The sequence below is a fragment of the Chenopodium quinoa genome, unplaced genomic scaffold, assembly GCF_001683475.1.
Source record: "Chenopodium quinoa cultivar QQ74 unplaced genomic scaffold, ASM168347v1, whole genome shotgun sequence".
Classification (NCBI taxonomy): Eukaryota; Viridiplantae; Streptophyta; class Magnoliopsida; order Caryophyllales; family Amaranthaceae; genus Chenopodium; species Chenopodium quinoa.
This window is the reverse complement of record NW_018745410.1, coordinates 8293547-8316822: the sequence shown is the minus strand read 5'-3', so window position 1 is coordinate 8316822 and position 23276 is coordinate 8293547. Positions and strand designations below refer to the sequence as shown.

At 34.9% G+C, this 23276-nt stretch overlaps 1 protein-coding gene, 3 long non-coding RNA genes and 1 other non-coding gene across 5 annotated transcripts; 1 reads left to right on the top strand and 4 right to left on the bottom strand.

Annotated features, from left to right (window-relative positions):
• Positions 1-5871: 5871 nt before the first annotated feature.
• On the bottom strand, positions 5872-7455 carry LOC110713244. Its single transcript, XR_002509831.1, has 4 exons — positions 7372-7455; positions 7051-7233; positions 6263-6349; positions 5872-6171 (listed from the first exon to the last, which is right to left on the bottom strand). It is a non-coding gene; the product is annotated as an uncharacterized LOC110713244 (long non-coding RNA).
• Positions 7456-8140: 685 nt separating this feature from the next.
• Positions 8141-9437, bottom strand: LOC110713245. Its single transcript, XR_002509832.1, has 3 exons — positions 9100-9437; positions 8299-8402; positions 8141-8207 (listed from the first exon to the last, which is right to left on the bottom strand). It is a non-coding gene; the product is annotated as an uncharacterized LOC110713245 (long non-coding RNA).
• Positions 9438-9709: 272 nt separating this feature from the next.
• LOC110713246 lies at positions 9710-12685 on the top strand. The gene is made up of 2 exons (XR_002509833.1): positions 9710-9883; positions 12204-12685. It is a non-coding gene; the product is annotated as an uncharacterized LOC110713246 (long non-coding RNA).
• Positions 12686-17815: 5130 nt separating this feature from the next.
• Positions 17816-17887, bottom strand: TRNAC-GCA. The gene has a single exon. It is a non-coding gene; the product is annotated as a tRNA-Cys (tRNA).
• An 883-nt stretch (positions 17888-18770) lies between these two features.
• On the bottom strand, positions 18771-19286 carry LOC110713305. The gene has a single exon (XM_021891763.1). The coding sequence runs from the start codon at positions 19284-19286 to the stop codon at positions 18771-18773; it is 516 nt and encodes a 171-aa protein (XP_021747455.1).
• Positions 19287-23276: the final 3990 nt, after the last annotated feature.

The following is a 23276-nucleotide window of genomic DNA, read 5'->3' as shown; positions in this document are numbered from 1 at the left end:
TCCCTAGATGCACACAACTCTTTCAAAAGTCCAGCAACATTAATAAGCTCATGAAAAAATTGATTGGCAGTAACATATGCAGAACCATAAACACGCAAAGTCAGCTCATAAAAACATTGTAAAAATTCAGAAAACCTCTTAACAGTAGCCCAATCATCACATGTAGGGGGTCCATTTCCTTCCCGGTCATATAATTCTACATTGTAATGGGGATCCTCCTCTGAATATCTATCAAAATCATTCTCTAAAGCAAGGGCAGCATGTAACATAAGATATGTAGAGTTCCACCTAGTCGGCACATCAAGACACAACAACTTCTTGCTATTTATTTTTTCATCAGCAACACATTTTTTAAACTTCAACAAGCGAGCAGGAGACTGCTTAATGAACCTAACAGCATGTCTAACCCGAATAATTGAATCATGAACACATTTCAAACCATCACCAACAACTAAATTAACAATATGAGCTACACAACGCATATGAAGGAAACGACATTTAAGAACCCCTGTCTTCCAACCATTGATTTTTCTTTTCATATAAGCTATAGCAGTGTCATTTGAACTCGCATTATCAACAGTTATGCAAAAAACATCTTCAAGCTCCCACTCAAGCAAACACTTCTCTATCATTTTACCCACTTCTTCACCTTTGTGACTTGCAACAGTACAAAAACTCAGAATTCTTTTTTGAAGTTTCCAGTCATTATCGATAAAATGAACAGTCAAAACCATATAATTGATTTGTTGAATAGAAGTCCACAAATCTGTTGTTAAAGAGACCCTAGAATTGCATCGTTTTAGGACATCTTTTAGCTTTCGTTTTTTCTGTCAAGAACATCTCATAACAGTCCCTTGCTACAGTTTGTCTAGAAGGTACATGAAACCTAGGTTCCATAACACTACAGAAATACTTAAAACCTTGACCCTCAACAACCTTGAAAGGCAGTTCATCAACAATTACCATAAAAGATAGTGCTTTTCTAATGCTAACAGGGTCAAGTTTCTGATAAGTCAAACCCCTAATACCTCCACATGCTTTATTACTACCATTTTGAAAAGAAAGTAAGCTTTGCTTGCATTCTTTTGGAGTAGCATAGGGATACTTACGACATTTAGAGATATGAGCCCGCAAAGGGCTGGTTCCATTCTTTTTAGGGTCACAATTATACGCCGTCTTGCAATACTTGCAGACTGCCTTTAGCCCCTTACTCGTTTCCTCTTTGTCGAAGTGATCCCAAACCCCAGATCTGTCTTTCATCCTCTTCCTCTTACCCTTTTCTGTCTTTGGTTTGTTGTTTGAAGTAACTTCAACATCAACATTACTTTCAGCATTATTAGCTTCAACATTATTAGCTTCAACCCCCCCTTTGCGTGAGACTCGCGACATACTGCAACTCTGCAAGTATAATTACGAATAAATTTAAAAAATTTAGTTGAAATTCAACAAAAAAAAAACAATAGAAGAAGGGTAGCAAATTACCTTAAGTGGTTTAGGATTGTGAGATCAGAATAAGGAATGATTTGATTTAAATTTTCATGAGATGAATAGATGATGAAGAAAGAGCGCTTGATAAGTTGAGGGAATGAGGGAGTTAGGAGGCGTTGAGGTCTTGAGGAGTAATGAAGACTGAAAGAGGCAAATTTAGGGTTTTTAGTTATATAGTCTGTATTTGGGCTAAATTTAAAAGGCCCAATTATAAACTACAGCAGACCATTATATAAATGTTGGTAACTAAATTTCGGTGTTCGGTTTTAATTGGATCCGAATAGGGTCAATCCGATCTGATCCGAAAATCCGAATTTTCAAAAAATCTCAATCCGATCCGATCCGATTTAAAGTTCGGATCCGATCCGAATTGATAATTCGGTTTGGATTGGATTGGATTTCGGTTTTTATCCGAATTATGGACACCCCTACTTTGGACGCCACCATGATTTAGTGTATGATCACAGTGGGGTTCAAGTTTGGGTAATGCTTGAAATATTCCCTACAGTAAGGATCGGGTCGGGTCAGGTTTGTGTTTGGGTTAATTTCGAATCTACGTTTTCAGGTCAATTTCAGATCACGGGGCGAGTCATGATTGCCAACTATATCCAAATTTTCATTTGTCTAATCTACTAATTACTTTTAAGGCAATATGTTAACTAAACTTCCCCCAATATTTATAATACTCCGTACGTTCTCCCTCCGTTCCTTATTGATAGTCCTTTATGAACAATTTTAAGTCTCAAATTGATAGTTCCACTTGCTTTTTTCAAGTAACAATAATTTTTTTCATTCCCTCCTATTTGCAAAAAATATTTGTGCAAATTTAACTTTTCCATATAAATTTTTTTTTTCATGTCCTTTTATTACTTTGTCTCTTTACTTTTTGCATACTTAATATAAATTTACCCTTTCAATGTATTTTTACCGCTTTAATATATGTTTATTAATTCCTTTGAAAATTACCAATCAATACCTATATACTAAAGTAATCTCCAATATTATCCCCTATTACACGTGTCACCCTCTGAGTAAAAATATTCCCGCTTAAACTTTTTGTTTTTATTTTTTTATTCTTTTAAAAAAGTTTGTTACAAGAGACATATTCAAAAAAGAAAATTTTCCTACAATATATCTTATATTATTTTTTGTTATCTTCTAATATCTCTTTGTTAATTTCCTAGCTTTGAGCCATTGGTGTTTCAAGAACATTGTTTGCAACTAAACTTCTTATTAATGAGTCTTTTTTTTTTTGGCAACATGTGTATATTTATTGAGACTAGTCGTTGGAGCACGCGCGTTGCGCGTGCCCCCCCGACGGTAAGATAAGTAAATTTCGTGGTTGTGTTCGAGTTTTGTAATAATAAGAATACATGAATTTGTAAGTACTAACAAGGAGTAGTGTTAAAGTTTCTATGGAAAAACAATTATTATAAGTGAAGTTATCTAGAATTTGTTGTAACTCAAAGATTCTTAAAAAATTATAGTATTGTTTTAGATATTATTTTCGAATAGCTTCATTTTAAAATGATTGTGATAATAAAGAGTAGTAATAAAAAAAATGCAATACTAATGATATATTAGTTTATTAGACTTTTTTAAGTAGAAACTTTTCGAGTGGTTCTTCTATTGAAAAATTATATTAATTAGATTTTGTAATCGATACGGAAGGTATAAAATGAATGAGAAATATCATTTGTGTATGTATTAAAGTTTATTAACTGGTCATTTATCTATAAATTATTTGATGTACTATTTACTTTTTTAAAATACAGTTGGAGGGAATAGCTTTACACTTTTATATTTAAGATTATAGTCGTTGGAGAACACACTACGCACTCCCCCCCCCCCACACAAACACCACGATATGATATGTTAGATTTGTGGAATTTTGATCATGTTTCGTAGTTTGGGGTGTTTATTAACATGATGATTAGGGGATCTTATTTCTGTGGTAGTCACTAATTTGATTTTAAGTTCTTCCTATCTCTTCTTCCTTCATAAGCACCCTCTCTGTTATATTTCTTCATCTTCTTATCTCATTTCCCTTTTCTATTCATTCTTGCATTCTTTCACCATCTGTTCCTTTTTTTTTCTCCAACCTAATTACTCTTCTTGTATGGTTTAACGATTAAGTAAGTCTCCCTCTCTCTCTTATTCTATCCTGAATCATCCCTCTATTTCCTTATCACTCTTATCTCTCTCCTTGCCCTTCTTTCTCTTAATTGCTCTATTTCTTTTTCTTCCGGCCCTTATCTCTTTTTTTCTCCCAGCCTCTCTCTCTCTCTCCCTCTCCTCTTGGCTCATCTCTATCTCTCTTTCTCTTTCTTTTTCTCTTTCCCTCCCCCTCTCTCTCTCTTATTCTATTTCTTTCTCTTAATTGCTCTATTTCTTTCTCTCTTATTCTATCCTGACTCCTCCCTTTTTCCCGACTCATCTATTTCTTTATCACTCTATCTCTCTCTCCTTGCCCTTTTTTCTCTTAATTAATCTATTTCTTTCTCTCTCGGCCCTTATCTCTTTTTTTTCCTTCTCCCAGCCTCTCTCTCTCTCCCTCCCTCTCCTCTTGGCTCATCTCTATCTCTCTCCCTCTCTCTCCTATTCTATCTTGATTCCTCCCTCTTTCACAACTCATCTATTTCTTTATCACTCTATCTCTCTCTCCTTGCCCTTCTTTATCTTAATTGACCTATTTCTTTCTCTTTCGGCCCTTATCTCTTTTTTTTTTCTCCCACCCTCTCTCTCTCTCTTTCTCTCTATCCCGACCCTTCTCTCTCTCTTTCTCACACCTCTCTCTCGTCTAACTCCCTCCCACCCTTTCTTTCTCTTCTCCAACTCCTTCCCTAGTTCCTCTCTCTCTCTCTCTCACTCCTCCTACTCCCTCCCTTTTTTCTTCTCTCTCTCTTCCTCCTCCCAGTCCCTCTTTCTCTTCCTCTATTCACCTCCCTCCATCCTTCTTTCATTTTATCTCTTAAAATCTATCTATTACTATGGTTAATTAAACATTCAAAAATACATTTACCGGTGAATCTAGCACAATTCTACAATAAGGTTAAAAGTTTTATTCTAAAAGTGCTACAAATTAGTTAATATTTTCATAATTATCACAAAACCACATTTGTTAACGAATATCATTTAGTGAAAGATTTGAAAATTGTCCAATTCTAATTGTCGATTTCTATTCCCTCTTTCTTGGTCACTCTGTTTCTCTATCCCTTTAACTTCCAATTTCTTTTATTTATGTTTTATAATTTTGAGTAGTTTTGAAAGTTTCTAAAACCTATTTTCATCTCCTTAATTACACCTAAAAAGTATCTCTTCTTACTTTTTTCATTTCCTCTCTCTCTGTATCTGATATCATATGCATACAATCTCCAAAGTGAAACACATTAAGAAATTGATTGGACTTCTTCCTATATCCAAAGCATATAAAGTAGTTTGACTATCACATAACGGATAAATAAAATTGTGGAGTTCAAGCGCAAATTTGCATAATGCTCTGCCTATTAAGTAAAGAGGCTAGTGTTATTTAGGGCAATATAAGTAAAAGTGATGCGTTTAAAAATCACCTATCTTACAATACTCCTCTTTAATAACCCAGAAAATAGGATGTTTTCACCTTTAAAAGCTTAATGTACAGTTATTGAAAAAAAAAAAAAAAAAAAAAGAGCTTAATGTACAACCAGCTAACAATTTGACATGCAACAACTTCCACTCCAAATTATCCAGAACAAAACAAATTGATCATATTCTTAGATTGTACATGTATCCAAAAGAACATATTAACTTAGTTTGACAAGAATCAAATCAATCTATATCAAGCACACGATCAAGGAACCACAACAACAATCAATACTGAAAATAACGAGATATTCTAAGTATCTAGTTTGATGTGTACAAAATTGAGCCTTTGGGCTGATAAATTAATTATAGTTGCCCTTTAGCAAGAAGATGCCCCATCAAAACCTGAACATACTCGGGTAAATCCATCTAATCCTAACTAAACCCCTGGAACATTCTCTAGCTTACAAAATCATTACACCCTATATATTACATTAGCAATCTGGTACAAAATTGTTTTCTTTTGAATCTACCTTAAATTCCTCCACTAATTCACAGCAGGAAGAAGATTTGAACAACAAAAATATAGTCATGACTTCTGTCCATCCGATAATCTTGGTCTTTTCATCTCACTCAAACCCTCCGGTGTCTTCACTTTCTCCACAACCTCGGCAACTTGATGGCTTCCATCATCAACTTCAGCCTCAGACTCGGGCATTATCTCCCTATTCCTAGTGTTGGTCTGAGAGGTTTCCTTCTCACACACTGTTGACCCTTCTCGTTTTGGCCTGATTGCATCACATACAGGTGAATAATATATACTAAACAGAAGAATAATTCTGTAGGTTACTATATTGAAATTATAAGCATAATTTATCAAGTCTAGCATGCAACAAATTACATGACATAACCCCAAACAACTTTACTGAGCTCATTAGACACTTATGAGTGAAACTATGCAGTCAATCTATGCTACAAGATAAGCATCATGTATGCTTAATTACAGTGCACCAAAGTAATAAAGAATAGTCAGAATGGAAAGCTTTTAACTCCTCAAGCAGTCAGAAGGAATGCTTCCGTAGTTGAGCGTGGTTGAGGAGATTTCTTATCAACGAATATGTCCTGGGTAATAAATTAATTATTGTCAGGACTTTAGTACAAGGATTTGTAATGAAATAGAGAGATGTCAAAGGGAAGGGGGGAGAACACCTACGATATCAGTTGGAATTTCATCGCCTAGGATTTCCCATTGTTCAGTTCTCAGATTTAAAACCTCCTCATCTCCATCATCATACTCAACCTGTATACAAGTCAAATAAGACTACATCATTAGTTGAAGAGAACAATAGCCAAAGTATCATGATGCTCATGGTAATAAAAGATGTCTAAAAAGCAATATGCAAAATGTAAGAGGATGACCATGATTAAAAACAGCAGTGAGCTAGACGATGCTGTAGCATAGGAGAAAAAAATAGCAGCCAAACTGACATGCAAGTACTCTAGGAAACACCTCACCTTGTGCTTTTTTGTAACAGTGTCACCTCTTCTAAATTGCAGGCACAATGAAATAAAATTAAAAAATAATAATAATAACCCTTAAAATCGTAAAAAAACAAGAAATTTTCAAGTTACCTACAATCTCAATAGCTATATATACATATATATATATATATACATATACATATATATATATACATATACATATATATATATATATATATATATATATATATATATATATATATATATATATATATATATATATATATATATATATATATATATATGTACATAATGTATTTGTATGTTATTGCAATTTTGCAATATCAGCCAATTTTGGTGAAATTTCAATTAGTTATATGACACACGTAGTGACAAGGCAGTGAAAGAAAAGGAAATTTTTTTTGTAGTCAATAGTAACCAAGTGTACAAAAATCGCAACAATTTGAATTTTCAGTGGGGAACATCTAAGAGACTAAGATGGAGGCCAATTATACTTACCAAAGCATGTGGAATATTTGGATGGTTTTTCACCGTGACCTTCTTTGATTATTTGCTTGGTAACTTTCTCATGAAGAAGCTTAACTTCAGCATCTACTTTAGGGGGGCCATTATCATCTTGATGAGGTGCTCCATGGACAAAGGTAGCCTGTTCAGTTACTATATCACTCTCTCCTTCTTCACCTTCAAAGGAGTATAGCAATGTGAGATTTATAGAAGGTATATAGGAGTATGATTTGCGGTATTTGGTTGAGTGAATATAGAATCTAATTTCCAATTTTAGAGATAGGCGATTTATAGAAAAAATATATCATAAACTACCTAGTGATGGATTCTGTTGCTCCACAACATCCTCCATTTCTCTTACTAACCACAGTCCACAGTAGGTTCTTATAAACTACCTTCCTGTTAAGCAGACCAGGCTCAAGTTAGAATGTGCAAATTGCCTTATGACTCAAATAATACCCTTGATCGAATTGGATAATGAACTGAAATATTATAATCTTATAGACTTTACAAACCCATTTCATTGTATGTTTGCAACATGTCATCAATAATGTGTTTACATAGCAAACCCATTTCCATGTAGATGGACATAGAGCACTTAACAGATACATATGCATTTGAATTCGGCGAATGCGAATCAAATAAAACCCAAGATCATAACTTTCTGAAACCAACCAAGTCAATTTTTTGCTACACCAAGCTCAATTACAGTAATAGTAAAAAAGTTTTACAACAAAGTTACAAAAAAAATGGGACAAATTAAGAAACAATGAGAACAAAAGGTCAATTAAGTTCAGTTACACTTAATATGATAAGCAACTAATAAGTTTTAAAATACATGCAATAGACATACTATATCAATAACCACAGTGTCAAAATAACAAAAAATAATTAGTATACAAGATGATGGACATGCCTGTTCCATCAGACTGAGAGCTTCAGGGCACATGTTTGAGGATTGATTTTAAAACATCGGTAGCTGACTCAATTTTTTCCTTCACAAAAAGAATTAAGAACATAAGATCAAGCACTGAACAAGGTGACTGGATTGAATGGAAGGTTATCCCAATTAAAACAAGACATGCATTGGTTTTGGGAACAAGACGGTCTACTGTACTCATTAGCGTTGCTGCCAATTCTTCATAATCTTTCTGCATGCCAACAAATCCGGGTCATTTTTCATGGAAATAAGAATCCACAACTTAGTATTCAACGGAAAAATAATGATAATAGTGAAGAAACCATGCTTTATCATCCTCTGATTTGCAGGTATCAGTTCTGGCAGCAAGCCGAATCCAGAAACCCTCATTGAAAGCCAGAACATTTTCAGCAACGAGCTGTGGTAGCTGTTACAAATAGAACCAATATCAGCTAGTGAGAAAACTGTCAACAGAACCAAAAATCTTGAACTGGTTGAATTTAAACAATCACTTAAAACAAATTTGCTAATAAAACATTTTTGTTCAAACAATGATTTCTAAAGTACACTTGCACCAAAGAAGTGAAAGAACCTTGATCAACACTCACAAAAGCTCTATCAAAAGGGGGCTTATCCGCTAAATTCATGCGCAAGCAAACTCACCTACCTAATGGAAACACTACATACATGTACGTTATTCTTCCATATAGAGCAGCAAAATCAGAGAATAAATTCAAAATAACAAATACAAATCGAATTAAATCTTTTATTTAGACAGATCTCCGCAAAATTGAACATCTAAACCCTAAAAACCAGGAAAAAAACAAACAAAAAAAAAAAAAAAAAAGAAAACACACAAACCTGAGCAGCTTGGTAGTAGTTCGATTTTTTAACCAAAATCAAAAGAACGAAATCACCGCTTCTTCATCAAGAAATAGTTCGATTTTTTAATCAAAATTTAGAAAATTAATTAAGAAGAATTACCTTTGATTTTTCAATCGAAATTCAGATTATTAATTAAGAAGAATTACCAAAAAAGGATTAGTGGACTTCTATAAAATTATAGCTATACCCTAGATTGTCAAATTGATATTAGATGCTTATAAAAAGGATAAAGATCTTACCCCAAAGAAGAACCGAAGCCCCATAATCATCATCGAATGGATGATCGGTGATTGCTGAATTTCGATTAATAATCTGAGAGCACCGATCACTGGTGTCGAAGATTTCTCTCTCTAGGTTTCTGAGAGAGAGAGAAGGAAGTCGGTGAAAGGAGAGTCGAGGAAATGAGAAATAGCAGCCAAGCATCAACCAACCTTAGCTGGCAGTCAAAGGAAGGCCTAAAGAACAGCTGTATCCTCCATGGCAAGCAAATGTACAAAGCTAAGCAAGGGCAAATCCGGCAACTCATTAAATGTAAGGGTGTCTTTGTAATAGCACCACAAAGAACTATTCATAAGAACAGTATTTTCTTTTGCATATTTTGTAAGGTCTATAGATACATCTCATGGTATACCACATACATGAATATGTTTTTTTTTTTTACTTTCAATGATCATGTTTTGTATGTAACATTTTTAATAAACGAATAACAGAATATTACTGTAAAAACCGTGCAAAGCACGGGGTTTGAACTAGTTAGAAACTAAACAAGGGACGTAAAGAGTAATTATTTTTGACGGCAACTATGAAAGCATTATTATCCATTCCTTAATTTGACCAAAAATAAAAAGGCTTTCAAACCCACAAAAAAAGGCTTTCAAACCCACAAAAAAAGGCAAAAATAGGAATAAAAACGAAATTCTAGAAAATTCTTTCAGACAAAGACATCGTGCTTGAATTGTCAAACAAAATTCTTTATCGTCTCCTTCTCTTCATTCTCTGCAATTTACAACCATCTTACCAAAGGTGCGTTCACCCATCTCTCTCCCACCTTTTTTTTTTTCTTATTTTTTAATTTATATATTTTTTCAAATTTTTTTTTGTCGAATTACAAATTTTCTTGCTATTTTTGATGTTATTGAAATCGTAAAATCGATCGCCTGCTGCAAATTTTATTAGGACTATAGATAAAAAAGTTAAAGAACGAATAATCGATTGTGATTGATATGCTGCTCTATTCTTGGGGTTTGATATAATATTTAAGGGTTTTATGATTGATTGATTGATTGATTGATTGGGGTTTTGCTGGAAAAAGAATCGAATTTTTGGAAAGATAAACTTTATTTTAGCGATTTTTTTTAATTGATGGTTTCATAGTATGATATTATTATTAGATTTAATTAATGTTTATATCTCAATTTTATGATGTGGGTCTGTTGGTATATGATCTACAGTGGTTTAATATTGATGTGTTGTTTGTTTCTCAAGTTTGAGTGGGGGCATATGAAATTTGTTTGTTTGTTTGGATTTTTTGATGAATTGAGTAAAAAGTTTAGCAGGTCGTTTTCGTCGAAAAAGTTATCAATAATTGATAGGGTTCATTCTAGATTTAGTCATGGACTAAGATCAAGGTAGTAGAAATAAGGTATTGAGACACTATTGTAGGTTTTTTTTAACATTATTTACTCCTATTTTTAGTTGAATTTGGGTTTTAGATCATTGCTTGATGTGGAGGAAGATCTTGATTGATTTCTTGGGCGTTACGGCTCCTGACTCTCCTCAATTGTATTTCCTTTTCATGAGCAAATTGATCGACTTTCTGTGAAAGAATTTTTTATGAACATGGACAAAATATACACCATTGCAAATTTGGATGTACTTATGGATTGCCTGGCCTAGGTCTAACCGTCTACGAGTGGAGGAATAAGAATTATTTTCCAGGATCGGTTAAAATTATATGTATTTTGGTCAAATTGTTTATAAAAAAATTGTAAAAGTAATTGCTAGTATTAATTTTACTAAAATTTCCCCGAAATTGATCATTTTGTTTACTACCATGGTACATTATTACATTTACACTTTCTTTTGTGAATGTGATTTTTGTCATTATTGTTTGTTCTATTCTGGGCTTGATTAGTTCCCAAGTGGCACAAGTAATGGCCTATAGGCAATAATTATTTGTGCTTCCCCAATCTGAGGTGGTGGAGAATTATATGGTTTACTTACTGATTTTGTAGTGTGTCATTACTAGAATTAAGTTTGTAGTGCCAGCTTGTGCGGATTCATGAACATTTGCTATAAGGCTGGTCTATTCTGGTATTTGTGAAGACAAATCAATTGATTATTAACAGGTACTTAGGATTAAGGTCTTTTCCTTAGATAGTTAGGCTTGGCAATCATGGTAATAAAGGGTGACACTCTTTACTTTTGCTTGTGGTTTAACTTTGTTTTTGATTGGTGGTTATTTTAAGCTGATAAAAACTATTTTGAACTGTTTCTATAATAGTTTGTGCAGGTAATTTGATTTGATCTTTGTTTTTATATATTTTTTAAAACAATGATATACCCTGGTTGATCTAGGTATTATGGGTATTATATTTATGAAGTTGTTGGTGATTCTGCTTGCTTTACTTGAATCATGCATTTTGAATGTTCTTGTACAAAATTAGCCTCATATACTTACACAGGCAAGTGTGAAATATACAAAGTAATCTTTTCTGGTTCTTGATTGTTGTAGAACTTGTATAAAGCTCAGATTTTGCTCTCTTTTTTTTTTTTTTTTGATCTTAAACCTCAGCCAAGTGCTTAACATCTTAAGTTACTAGGTATCTGAGCTTGTACTTTATTGCTCTGCTTGTAAGTCCCCACTTTGTGATCCACCTTTATCAGTTGAATTGTTTCAGACTTCTTTGCAAAGTGTCTTACCTGATTGAACTCCTAGAAGAATAATAGGTGTGTGAAAATTGTTATTAATAGTTATGCAGTTATTTTATTTAATATTATCCTATAAGTTGAATCGGCCTCTTTGCTACCTGCGGGAGATGTGATATATTATCTGTGATCCCAGTAATCACTATTGCTTTCATTGTTTCCTTTGAGATTTTTAGTGCATTAGTTAATGTATAAAGATTATAATTATTAATAATTGATAAAAAGTATAGGGGTGTTACAATTGTATTGTGTAGAAAATCTTCAATCTGTATGAAATGAGAGTGTTTATCTTCATTTAACCTGATGTACACTTTCCATAGTTGAATTTGATTTTGTGTGTTGAACTTATTCAATGATTGATTTTGTGTGTTGAACTTATTCAATGATTGATTTTGATATTTCCTGTTTTGTTCAGGAAGTAAAACAGACTGTGTATGGCTGAAAACCCATCACTTGGCAAGGAGGTTTCTTTGGATCTGGCCAGAGAATTGCTTATTGCAATTTCTGAGTCTCTACCAGAAAAACTCGAGTCTGAGTCTCTACCTGATATTCTCAGTTTCGAATCGGGCAAGGAATCTACAAATGATCATGGTGCTGCTTTGGTGATAGGTGCGGATAAAGAAGAAGAGCTTAGGTCAGAGTTGATCTCAATCTCGTATGTACCTTCACCGGACAAGATTGCACTTCCAGCTAATGATCATCTATGAATATGATATATTGATAGCACAGATGATGTGTATTATATCTTGTTGGAAAGATATAGTTTACTGCCTTAGCTTTCTTTGACTAATTCTTGAAAGTTTGACCATTAGACATGTACATTATGTGTTATTGCAAGTTGTGTATGATTTGTGTGATATGAATATATGATAAGATTGTTACATTTGATTTGGTTCTTTTTGTTTTGTTTTTTTTTTTTTTTTTTGAATAGTGGTTCTTTTTTTGTTATACTTGTATATAATTGCCATAATGCGATTCTGGTAAAAGTTCTTGGTAATTAATTATTTATTTGCTACCGGAAATGCTTCTTTATCTCGGTCTTCTCTTCAAAAATTGAAGCAACTTAGTAACCTATACCCAATAAAAATGCAAAAGAAAAATTTGACCTCTAGAAGAATAAAGATAATATTTATTTATTTATCTACTTACTTTGTATGTCCTTGCATCTTAGATAGAAAAAATATTAACTTTTCTACTTTTTTCTAAATAATCTTCATGCTTTCTCATAAAAAAGAAAAAAAGAAAAAAGAAAAAAGAAAGGGGTAATATTCATGCTTTTGGATGGAACAATATGCACTTTTGCACTCGCTTATTTGTGTTGTATTTATTTAGGTAGTTATCACGAAATTTTCATTTGTAATATATAGTGTGATAATTATACTTGAACATTTCTAGACTCCTACACGAAGAGGAGGCGGGCGCTCAACCCAAAAGGTTGGGCCATCTCCTGTCCCCCCTGTCGGTGGGGAATCCGCTCCCGGGTCTCCGCTCTGCTGTGTCTAGCCCGAGCTAATTAATATATTTTCTCTTATAGTGTTAAGAAAATAATGGTAGTACCTTACTTAATTAAACTAGCTTTTGGACTAGCACGGATTGTGTTTAAGTTATTATTTATACTTAAAACTCACAAATTACTTGAATTACTTTTTTTTCATTAGCTTTTGACATATTAGAAAAATTGACTTAAAAAATTGTTTAATCAAATTATATTATTGTAGGGTAGTTAATCAATAATTCCTATAAAAAAAACTAATTATCAAACCTTGTCATAATTTTATATTTTTAAATCAAATAAAAATTTCTTTACCAAATCAATTTCTCTTAGAGTGCACTTAATGTGTTGAAAATAATGACCCTCCTCATCTATCCTATAACAAAAAACTTAATGACACAAGCAATATTATAGTATGAAATTTTCATAATATTCTGACAAAAAACTCTTTATTTTTATTGACATATTTCAAGTCTCTTATTTTCGTAGCTTCAATTTTTTTTCCTCATCCTTGTTATAGTAAAATTTTACATAGAATTTAGAGAGATATATATTCTTTTTTTTCTTTATTTTTTGGACTTAGGTAGTGATGGGAAATAATCTTTGGTGGAAATTTTGCATTTATATTAGAGATTGGGGAACATAAAGATAAAAAGTTAATGAATTAAATGACTAATGTGATTAAATGGAATTGAAAGATAGAGATAAAATAAGAGAAGTTAATAATATCAATTGTTGAGTTAATGTTGTCAAAAAAAAAAAAAATTAAAAAATAATAATAAAAATGTTGAATTAGTGGAGGTGATACAATATAAAGAGCTATTAAGAAATAAAGCAGGGGAGATGGAAAAGTTATGATGTGGATCAAGAGGGAAATTCTTTTGAAGAGCCAATCATATTGGTTTTAAGGCCAATAGGGTTTGAGCTTGGAGTAAAGAATCAAGAATGGTTAACATGCGCAGCCATTGAAGAAGAAGTCAAGGTCCAGTTGGGTTCCGACGACGGCAGCGGCGGCGACGCGCCGATCTGGGTGCCACGCGCCTGCTCCCTAGCTCCGGCCTGAGTCCAGCTACACGGCGGTGGGGCGCGTGTCGATGATGGCGGCGCGTGAGACGGTGGTTCGGCGGCAGTACGAAAAGAAAGATTTTCCTAACTTAGTTTTTTCTAGAGTTTTTGCTTGCAAGTTTTTACCTTTCACTTGAAAGGGTTTTTCTTGGTTTAAGCAATTAGGAATCTTCTTAATTTCTGTTATTTTAGTTTAAAATAATTTCTAAGTCAATTAGGAATTGTTTTAAGAAGTTTTAGTTTAATTAGAACTAGTCTTATTACTAGTTTCCTAGTTCCATTAGAATTGGTTTTCCTATTCTATCTAGGATACTTGGGGATCAAGGCTAGGGTTTTTTTTTCCTAGTTCGAATAGACTTAGGAATAGTTAGTTTAGTCTATAAATAAGGGATTTTTCGTGGCTTTGTATACACAACCAAAACCAGAAAATTCAATACAAGTTTATTGTTTGTTTTGCTTAATTGCTTACAAATTCTTTTGCTAGTTTTCAATTCAAGGAGTTGTTTTGATAATTAGAACGTTCAATTCTTAGTTCTAGGAGTAGTCTAAGTTTTGTTCATCAAAGTACTTAGTTCCAGGAGTGGTCTAGGTAATTTGAGAGGCGTTGAATTCGTTCCAGGAGTGGTCGTTTTCAAAGTCATATCCGGTTCGTTATTCTTAAGTTGTTCGATTTTCTTAGGAAATTCGAAGGGCTTGTGTTACTTGTGTGATTTTAGATTCTTTATTAAGTTAAGGGGTTTAAATCCACATCAAATTGGTATCAGAGCTTGTGTGATACCACATCAAATTGGTATCAGATTTCAGGGGTTTTTGATCGTTCAACAATTCGTTCAACAATTCGCACTTGTTCTCGGATAACCAGTTTTTCTGTCAACTTCAGAAGGCTCGTTCTCCTTCGTTACAAAGTCTTTTCAGGTGATTCTTTTTTTGATTTTGGGTGAAATTTTGTCTACTTTCTGCCTGTGAAATTTCGGAATTTTTCGAGTTCGTGTGCTATTAAACTGGACTGTTTTCCGCAACTGTGTCAGTTTTGGTCCGATTTAATACTTACTGCTCTTTGTGTGCGATTTTCTTCCAAGTTGTGTTGCGATTTTTGAGGGTTATTCCTGTGTGTTTTGGGGTCTTTTAAGTCTGTTTTTGTCTTATAATTATGGAGGAAGCTTTGAGCAAATCTATGGATGAATTTGCAAAGTTACTTCAAGATCATAAAAAGAAGAAAAAACATGAAGATGATAACGTAGATTTTTGCTTTGGTAACAAACATATGCTTATGGAGCGACTGAATTTACATGAAGAAATTATTTTTCAAGGTCAACAAGATAGTTTGTTTCATACTCGATGCAAAGTTGTTGATAGAACTTGTAGGGTGATCATTGATAGTGGTTCGTGTACCAATGTAGCGTCTACAGAGATGGTTACTAAACTCCAACTTCCTACAAGAGATCATGAAAAACCATATAAGTTGGGTTGGCTAGATAATTCTATGGGTTTTCATGTAGAACAACAAGCTTTGGTGAATTTCTCCATTGGCAATTACAAGGAAGAATTATGGTGCGATGTGATTCCTATGAGTGCTTGTCACGTTCTTTTAGGAAGACCATGGCAATTTGATCGACATGTTAAACATGATGGTGTGGCCAACACATATTCGGTCAAGGTGGGAAACAAGAGGTTCAAACTTATTCCTTTAACTATTATTCCATGCCGCGTTAAAGTTAAAGAGATGGAGGAAGATTGTCAAAAGGATAAGGAAGAGGAACATGTAGGTGCTAAAGAGCTCGAAGAAAAGGTGAGTGAAACAATTGATGTTCCAATTGTGTGTGACGTTGTTCAAGATCAGATTATTCATAATGATCTACCAATGGTGGTGTCGGAAAAGGTTTTTGATACTATTGAGGAGCCATTCGTGAATCAAGATAATAATTTAATGGTTTCTTTAGAAGTGGTGGATTCATTAGGCATGCATAAAGAGAAGAAATTGTTAGTCATACATGAGAAAAATATCATGAAGCCTAAAGTGTTCTTATGGTCAACTTCGAAGACCAAGGACCAAATTGAGAATTGGTTGTTTCTAAAATATTGCCTTGCTCGTGGTGATGTTGTTACATTGCTTAAAATTGCTAGCGTTGAGGTAATAGTTCTTTTGGCTTGTATTCGTCGAATTTGGATGGTTTCATGGAATTGTTCTCCTTACATGGATGATGCGAATTTGAGGACAAATTCTTTTGAAGAGGGGGAGAATGATGTGGATCAAGAGGGAAATTCTTTTGAAGAGCCAATCATATTGGTTTTAAGGCCAATAGGGTTTGAGCTTGGAGTAAAGAATCAAGAATGGTTAACATGCGCAGCCATTGAAGAAGAAGTCAAGGTCCAGTTGGGTTCCGACGACGGCAGCGGCGGCGACGCGCCGATCTGGGTGCCACGCGCCTGCTCCCTAGCTCCGGCCTGAGTCCAGCTACACGGCGGTGGGGCGCGTGTCGATGATGGCGGCGCGTGAGACGGTGGTTCGGCGGCAGTACGAAAAGAAAGATTTTCCTAACTTAGTTTTTTCTAGAGTTTTTGCTTGCAAGTTTTTACCTTTCACTTGAAAGGGTTTTTCTTGGTTTAAGCAATTAGGAATCTTCTTAATTTCTGTTATTTTAGTTTAAAATAATTTCTAAGTCAATTAGGAATTGTTTTAAGAAGTTTTAGTTTAATTAGAACTAGTCTTATTACTAGTTTCCTAGTTCCATTAGAATTGGTTTTCCTATTCTATCTAGGATACTTGGGGATCAAGGCTAGGGTTTTTTTTTCCTAGTTCGAATAGACTTAGGAATAGTTAGTTTAGTCTATAAATAAGGGATTTTTCGTGGCTTTGTATACACAACCAAAACCAGAAAATTCAATACAAGTTTATTGTTTGTTTTGCTTAATTGCTTACAAATTCTTTTGCTAGTTTTCAATTCAAGGAGTTGTTTTGATAATTAGAACGTTCAATTCTTAGTTCTAGGAGTAGTCTAAGTTTTGTTCATCAAAGTACTTAGTTCCAGGAGTGGTCTAGGTAATTTGAGAGGCGTTGAATTCGTTCCAGGAGTGGTCGTTTTCAAAGTCATATCCGGTTCGTTATTCTTAAGTTGTTCGATTTTCTTAGGAAATTCGAAGGGCTTGTGTTACTTGTGTGATTTTAGATTCTTTATTAAGTTAAGGGGTTTAAATCCACATCAAGTTATATGTAAACCTAAAAAAAGAGAATGCTTCTAGAGAAAGGTGGAATAGGAGGACATGTGACATTTTTAGTTTGTGTTTTTAAATACTAAGTATAGATATAGATATAGATAAGACTTGCCTCATTTAATAATAGGGAGAGTGTGGAATAGCTTAAGTGGTTAGAGTTTCTCTTTTGATTTTAAGAGATCTTGAGATCTATCCTATAAAAAAAACACTTCGATCTAAGATTTTGGTCTTTAAAAAAAATGCTAAAATTGTTTAATAGGGCCCAACCGGGTTCGAACCGGTGACCTATTGATCTGCAGTCAATTGCTCTACCACTGAGCTATGGACCCACTAATGATAATTTGGTACCATTAAATTTATATATTATATAAAAGCATCGTGACCTCATTCATTCGCTTAAAGTCGTAATCATCGTCATTTTCTAATCTAATTTACGTAGTATTAAGAAACAATGTATCTTGTTTTCAAAAAAAAAAAAAAAAAAAAAAAAAAAGAAACAATGTATCTTTATGATCTGATTTATACTTCGTCCTAATTAGAGCCACCTTGCTATTTAGAATTTTAAAATTTTGAAGGAGTTTTATACTCTTATGTATCATCTGTTAACGCGATAATATACATCAGAATATCTGATTTTATAAACATTTCAACCAACACCTTATAAAACCTAATTAGTCTGTAGCCCGGGCGTTGCACCGGTTGCTACTTTAATTAGACCTTGTGATTATCAATTATATACATTTATTTTCATGTTTATAACATAGCCGCTTATGATTGTCTTGGATGGTTAAGTAACTATCTTTCTTATAAAAGGGTATTCGAATCCCCGTATGACGTTCTTAATAAAGCCTTTTAATATATTAGTATAAATTATTTTTAATAAATCATCCAAGATCATAAAGTATTCGTTTATATTCAATATTTTTTAAAATTCTAAAATTTTAAGATTTTGAGTACTTTCAGAGGTTGATTCATGTATTGTATGTTACAAAGGTATCATATATAATATACACCATTGTCACCATATCTACATGATACTAGAATTACAAGCATATGGTTTTTTTTTGTTTTTTGTTTTTTTTGTTTTTTTTGTTTTTTTTTTTTTTACGGAAAACGCAGCTCAACACAATTTATTAAAATGTATACTACAATAGTTTATGTTTCTTTTTTATTTTTTTGACGGAAAACGCAGCTTAACACATTTTATTAAAATCAACTGGAATCAAGATCATTACATACTATTCCCTGAATCTCAGAGGGACACACCTCGAGCCACACTCGATACTCACTAAAATTAAAACTTAACTGTGCTAAGTTATGAGCAACGGAGTTATCTGTCCTACGAACAAAAGGGTAAGACACACTCTGGCAGCCACGAGCAAGCTGCAGTATGTCCCTGACCACTCCACCAAACGCACAAGGAGAAGTAATTCCCTTCTTCATATGATAAAAAAGCTTCAGATTATCGATCTCGAGAATAAACTTCTGGAATCCAGCTTCCATAGCAATCCTCAAACTTCCTCTCATTGTTATTGCTTCACCAACATCCACACTCACACACCCCTTCTCAGTTGAACAGAATGCGACCAGGACATCCCCCTCCGCATCTCTCACAATGCCTCCTATACCCAGCAGCTGCTCATGAAATGCTACATCTGTATTCAATTTATACAGACCAGCAGCAGGTGCAACCCATTTGGAACTAAAATGCTGGTCCTGCTGCACCATATCGCCCTTAGAATTTGCCTCCTCATACTCACCTACTATGCTAGCAGCTTTGTGTAAAATGCCAGCCTCCCTCTACTCTTTTTTTTCAAAATCCCAAGCATTCCTCTTAAGCAAAATTCCCCAAGCCACACTCCAGAAAATATGCCACCACTTTTTCTCCTTGATTTTTTCATACATCACATTACACCAATCTCTAAACCCATCAGACACAATGGAATTTTTGTCTAAACGCAACACTGAGTGTCTCCATATTGAGGTAACAGTTGGGCAAAAGAGCAACATGTGATCAGTAGATTCCTCCCCTTCCCCACACAATGGACAACAGCTATCCACAGTCAAACCCCTCGCAGCCAAGCGTTTCAACACAGGCAGACCCTATCTTACTGTCTTCCACGCAAACATCTTGATCTTTGGGGGTATATTAGCACTCCAAATGCTTTTCCAATTAAAAGAGACATGCCCATTAGATGTAGATGCAGATGCAGTACCCCTTACCTCTTCTTCACCAAGCAGGTTATAGGCACTTCTAACGCTATAAAGACCATCCTTCGAATGATACCAAGACCAGGCATCTTCCTCCGCAAAAATAGCTATGGGAATGCTACTAATATTATTGATTTCCAGTTGCGTAAACAGACCCGCAAGATTAGACATATTCCACCTTTGATGATCCCACAACTCATTCACAAAACACGGCCCATCATCATCATCTCTCCTTGGTGACAAAACTCAAAAATTTGGGAGTTTTGGCACCCAAGGGTCATCCCAAATTCACACATTATTACCCACATTGACATTTTTTATTGCCCCTTTCTCAATCACATCTCTAGAACTTAGGATTGACCTCCATGTATAGCTCATATTAGGAACAAATTTTGCATCAAGGAAATTGGAGGAAGGAAAATATTTTCCTTTAAGCACCCGAGTCATATGGGAGTCCTTATTACTCAAAATTCTCCATGCTTGTTTTGCTAGCATAGCTTTGTTGAAAAGCCTCATATTCCTAAATCCCAAACCTCCGTAATTTTTTGATCGGAGCATCTTATCCCAACCAATCCAACTCATCTTCCTCTCTTCACCCTTCTGCCCCCAGAAAAAAGACCTACACATTTTTTCTACCTCGTTTAAAATACTCACGGGGATAGAAAAACATTGCATAGCATATGTGGGAATGGCTTGCGCCACAGACTTTATCAGAATTTTCCTTCCCACTTGAGAAAGATAGCCACCCTTCCACCCTTTGAGCTTCTTCCAAACCCGATCTTGAATATTCTGGAAAATTTTCTTCTTAGAGCTCCCAACGTAAGTCGGAAAACCTAAGTATTTATCATGTCCTTCGACGGCCTTAAAATCTAACTTCATTTGAAGCATATTTCTCTTTTCAAGCTCAATATTTCGGCTAAAGGACACTTCCGATTTTTCCATATTCTGTTTCTGGCCTGACGCCACCTCATAGGTAGATAAAATATCTAGGAAAGTATTTGCTTCCTCTTCACTAGCCCTAACAAATAAAAGGCTATCATCAGTGAAAAATAGGTGGGAAATTGGATCAACATGTCTTCCGATCTTGATCCCATGAATGAGATTTTTCCTCTCCGCATCCCGGAGTAGAGCAGAGAGACCCTCCGCACACATAATAAACAAGAAGGGAGATAATGGGTCGCCCTGTCGAAGCCCTCTGCTAGTCCTAAAAGCTCGAGATGGCTGCCTGTTAACAAGCACATCGAATGAAGCCGAAGAGACACATCTCATAATATTCTGCACAAAAGGCTCCGGAAAACCAAATTTCAACATCATTTTTTCTAGAAAAACCCATTCAACCCTGTCATAGGCCTTGCTCATGTCCAATTTCAACCCCATATAACCTTTTTTTCTTTTTTTTCTTCTTCCGTAGAAAATGAAAACACTCATACGCCACCAGAATGTTGTCAGTGATAAGTCTACCAGGAACAAAGCCACTTTAAGACTCATTAATAATACAAGGTAGAACCTTTTTAAGTCTGTTTGCCAACACCTTCGACACAATTTTATATAGAACATTTCACAGACTAATAGGTCTATAATAAACAGGAGACTCACACTCTTTTTTTTCGGAATTAAAACAATGTGCGTCAGATTAATAGAGCCTATATCACTACCATTATTCAAAATATTCAAAGTGTTATTGACTACATCACTACCCACAACATTCTAGAATTTATGGAAAAAAAATAGCAGACATACCATCGGGGCCAGGGGCTTTCGTAGGATGCATCTGAAAAAGCGCCTCACACACTTCCTCACCAACAAAAGGGGCAGCAAGCTCTGCAATTTGATCATCCGAAATTGCATAATCGATTTTCTCTAACACACCTTCCATATCACATTGACCTCCGGAGGAAAACAAGTCATCAAAATGGCGAACAAACACCTCTGTAATTTGCTCTTCATCATTGAAAATATTTTCGACCGCATCTTTGACTTCCCGGATGTGATTTCTCGATTTTCTTTGGCTAGCCTTCGTATGAAAAAGTGGTATTTTTATCGCCATTTTTGAGCCAGTCTTGTCTACTCCGTTGCCTCCAATATAGTTCCTCCCTTTTCTCCAATTCATCCATCCTATCATCTAAGGCCCGCATTTGTGTAATAATCTCATCCGATTGAACCTCTCTCAGAAGACTCTCCATCATAGCCCTACAATCCTTCATCTCCTCCATAAAGTCTCCAAATTTGTTTCTACTCCAAGCACTCAAATTCATCGATGTATGAGCTATTTTGGAGCAAATATCCCCTCCCCAACTCCAAGCATCCTTCACTATTTCACCACACATTTCATCTCTAAGCCACATTTCTTCGAATCTATATTTTTTCTTTATTATTTTTCCCACACTTTCACTGATACAAAGCAAGATTGGCAAGTGGTCTGATTTTCTCTTGGATAGATGAGAAACAAAAGTACCAGGGAACATGTCTTTCCACTTTTTATTTGCCAAAAATCGGTCCAAGCGTTCTTGAACATTGCGGCTCCCACCTTGATTGTTTGTCCATGTAAATCTATGACCCACACAACCCAAGTCCACCAAATCACACGAGGCAACAACTTCTCTAAAAATGCCAGCTTCATCATTTCGGAAGTCATTACCACCTTGTTTCTCGCTTGACAAAAATATCAAATTGAAGTCACTCCCACAAACCCATGGCTTACTTGGATCACCTCTCAGATTCTCTAACAAAGATCGAGTGAAATATTTCTTCTCCGATTTCGGGAAGCATAAACCCCCAGTAAATCTCCATCCTTGCTTTCTTGTTATCTTTACCCACGAGTCAATATGGTTCAAAGAATACGACTTTACCTCCACTTCCAACGAGTCTTTCCACAAAAGGGCTAGCCCTCCACTTTTTTCCTTCCTTCTTCCATACAACTAACAGCTAGAATATTATTAAATCTGAGCTTATTTTTAACTTTTTCCATCTCATGATTCTTCAACCTAGTTTCTGACAAGAAAATAATTTGGGGATTTTCAAGAAAAGCTACATTTTTTACTGCATTTATCGCCAAGGTGCTTCCCAAACCTCTACAATTCCAAGAGAGGACGTAATTCATTGTTTACCGAGAGCCCATTGGGTGGGGCCCGCCACTTCTTGATTAGACAGAATCACCTTACGCTTCTTAATTTCTAGTTCATCCTCACCACGCTCCATGATCATGTCAAAGCTCTCATCATCTTTCTCACAAACTCCCCTTTTCCCTCCACTCATACGGTTCCCTGCCCCCTTTACCTGACTGTCACTCTTGATTATGTTAACTTTCCTCAGCCCTCCCCCCTTTACCCCCTCCTGTACACCATCATTCTTTACTTTGTTTCTCATGATTTCTCCTTCAACAATTTTTTCAGTCTCCTCCCTTTTTCCATCAGCTACCACTGTTTCATTGGGGTCCTTATAATCTATCACCATCTTTTCTTTTTCAGTGTTAAAACCCCCTACAGCCCCATCATATTTTTCCTCCCT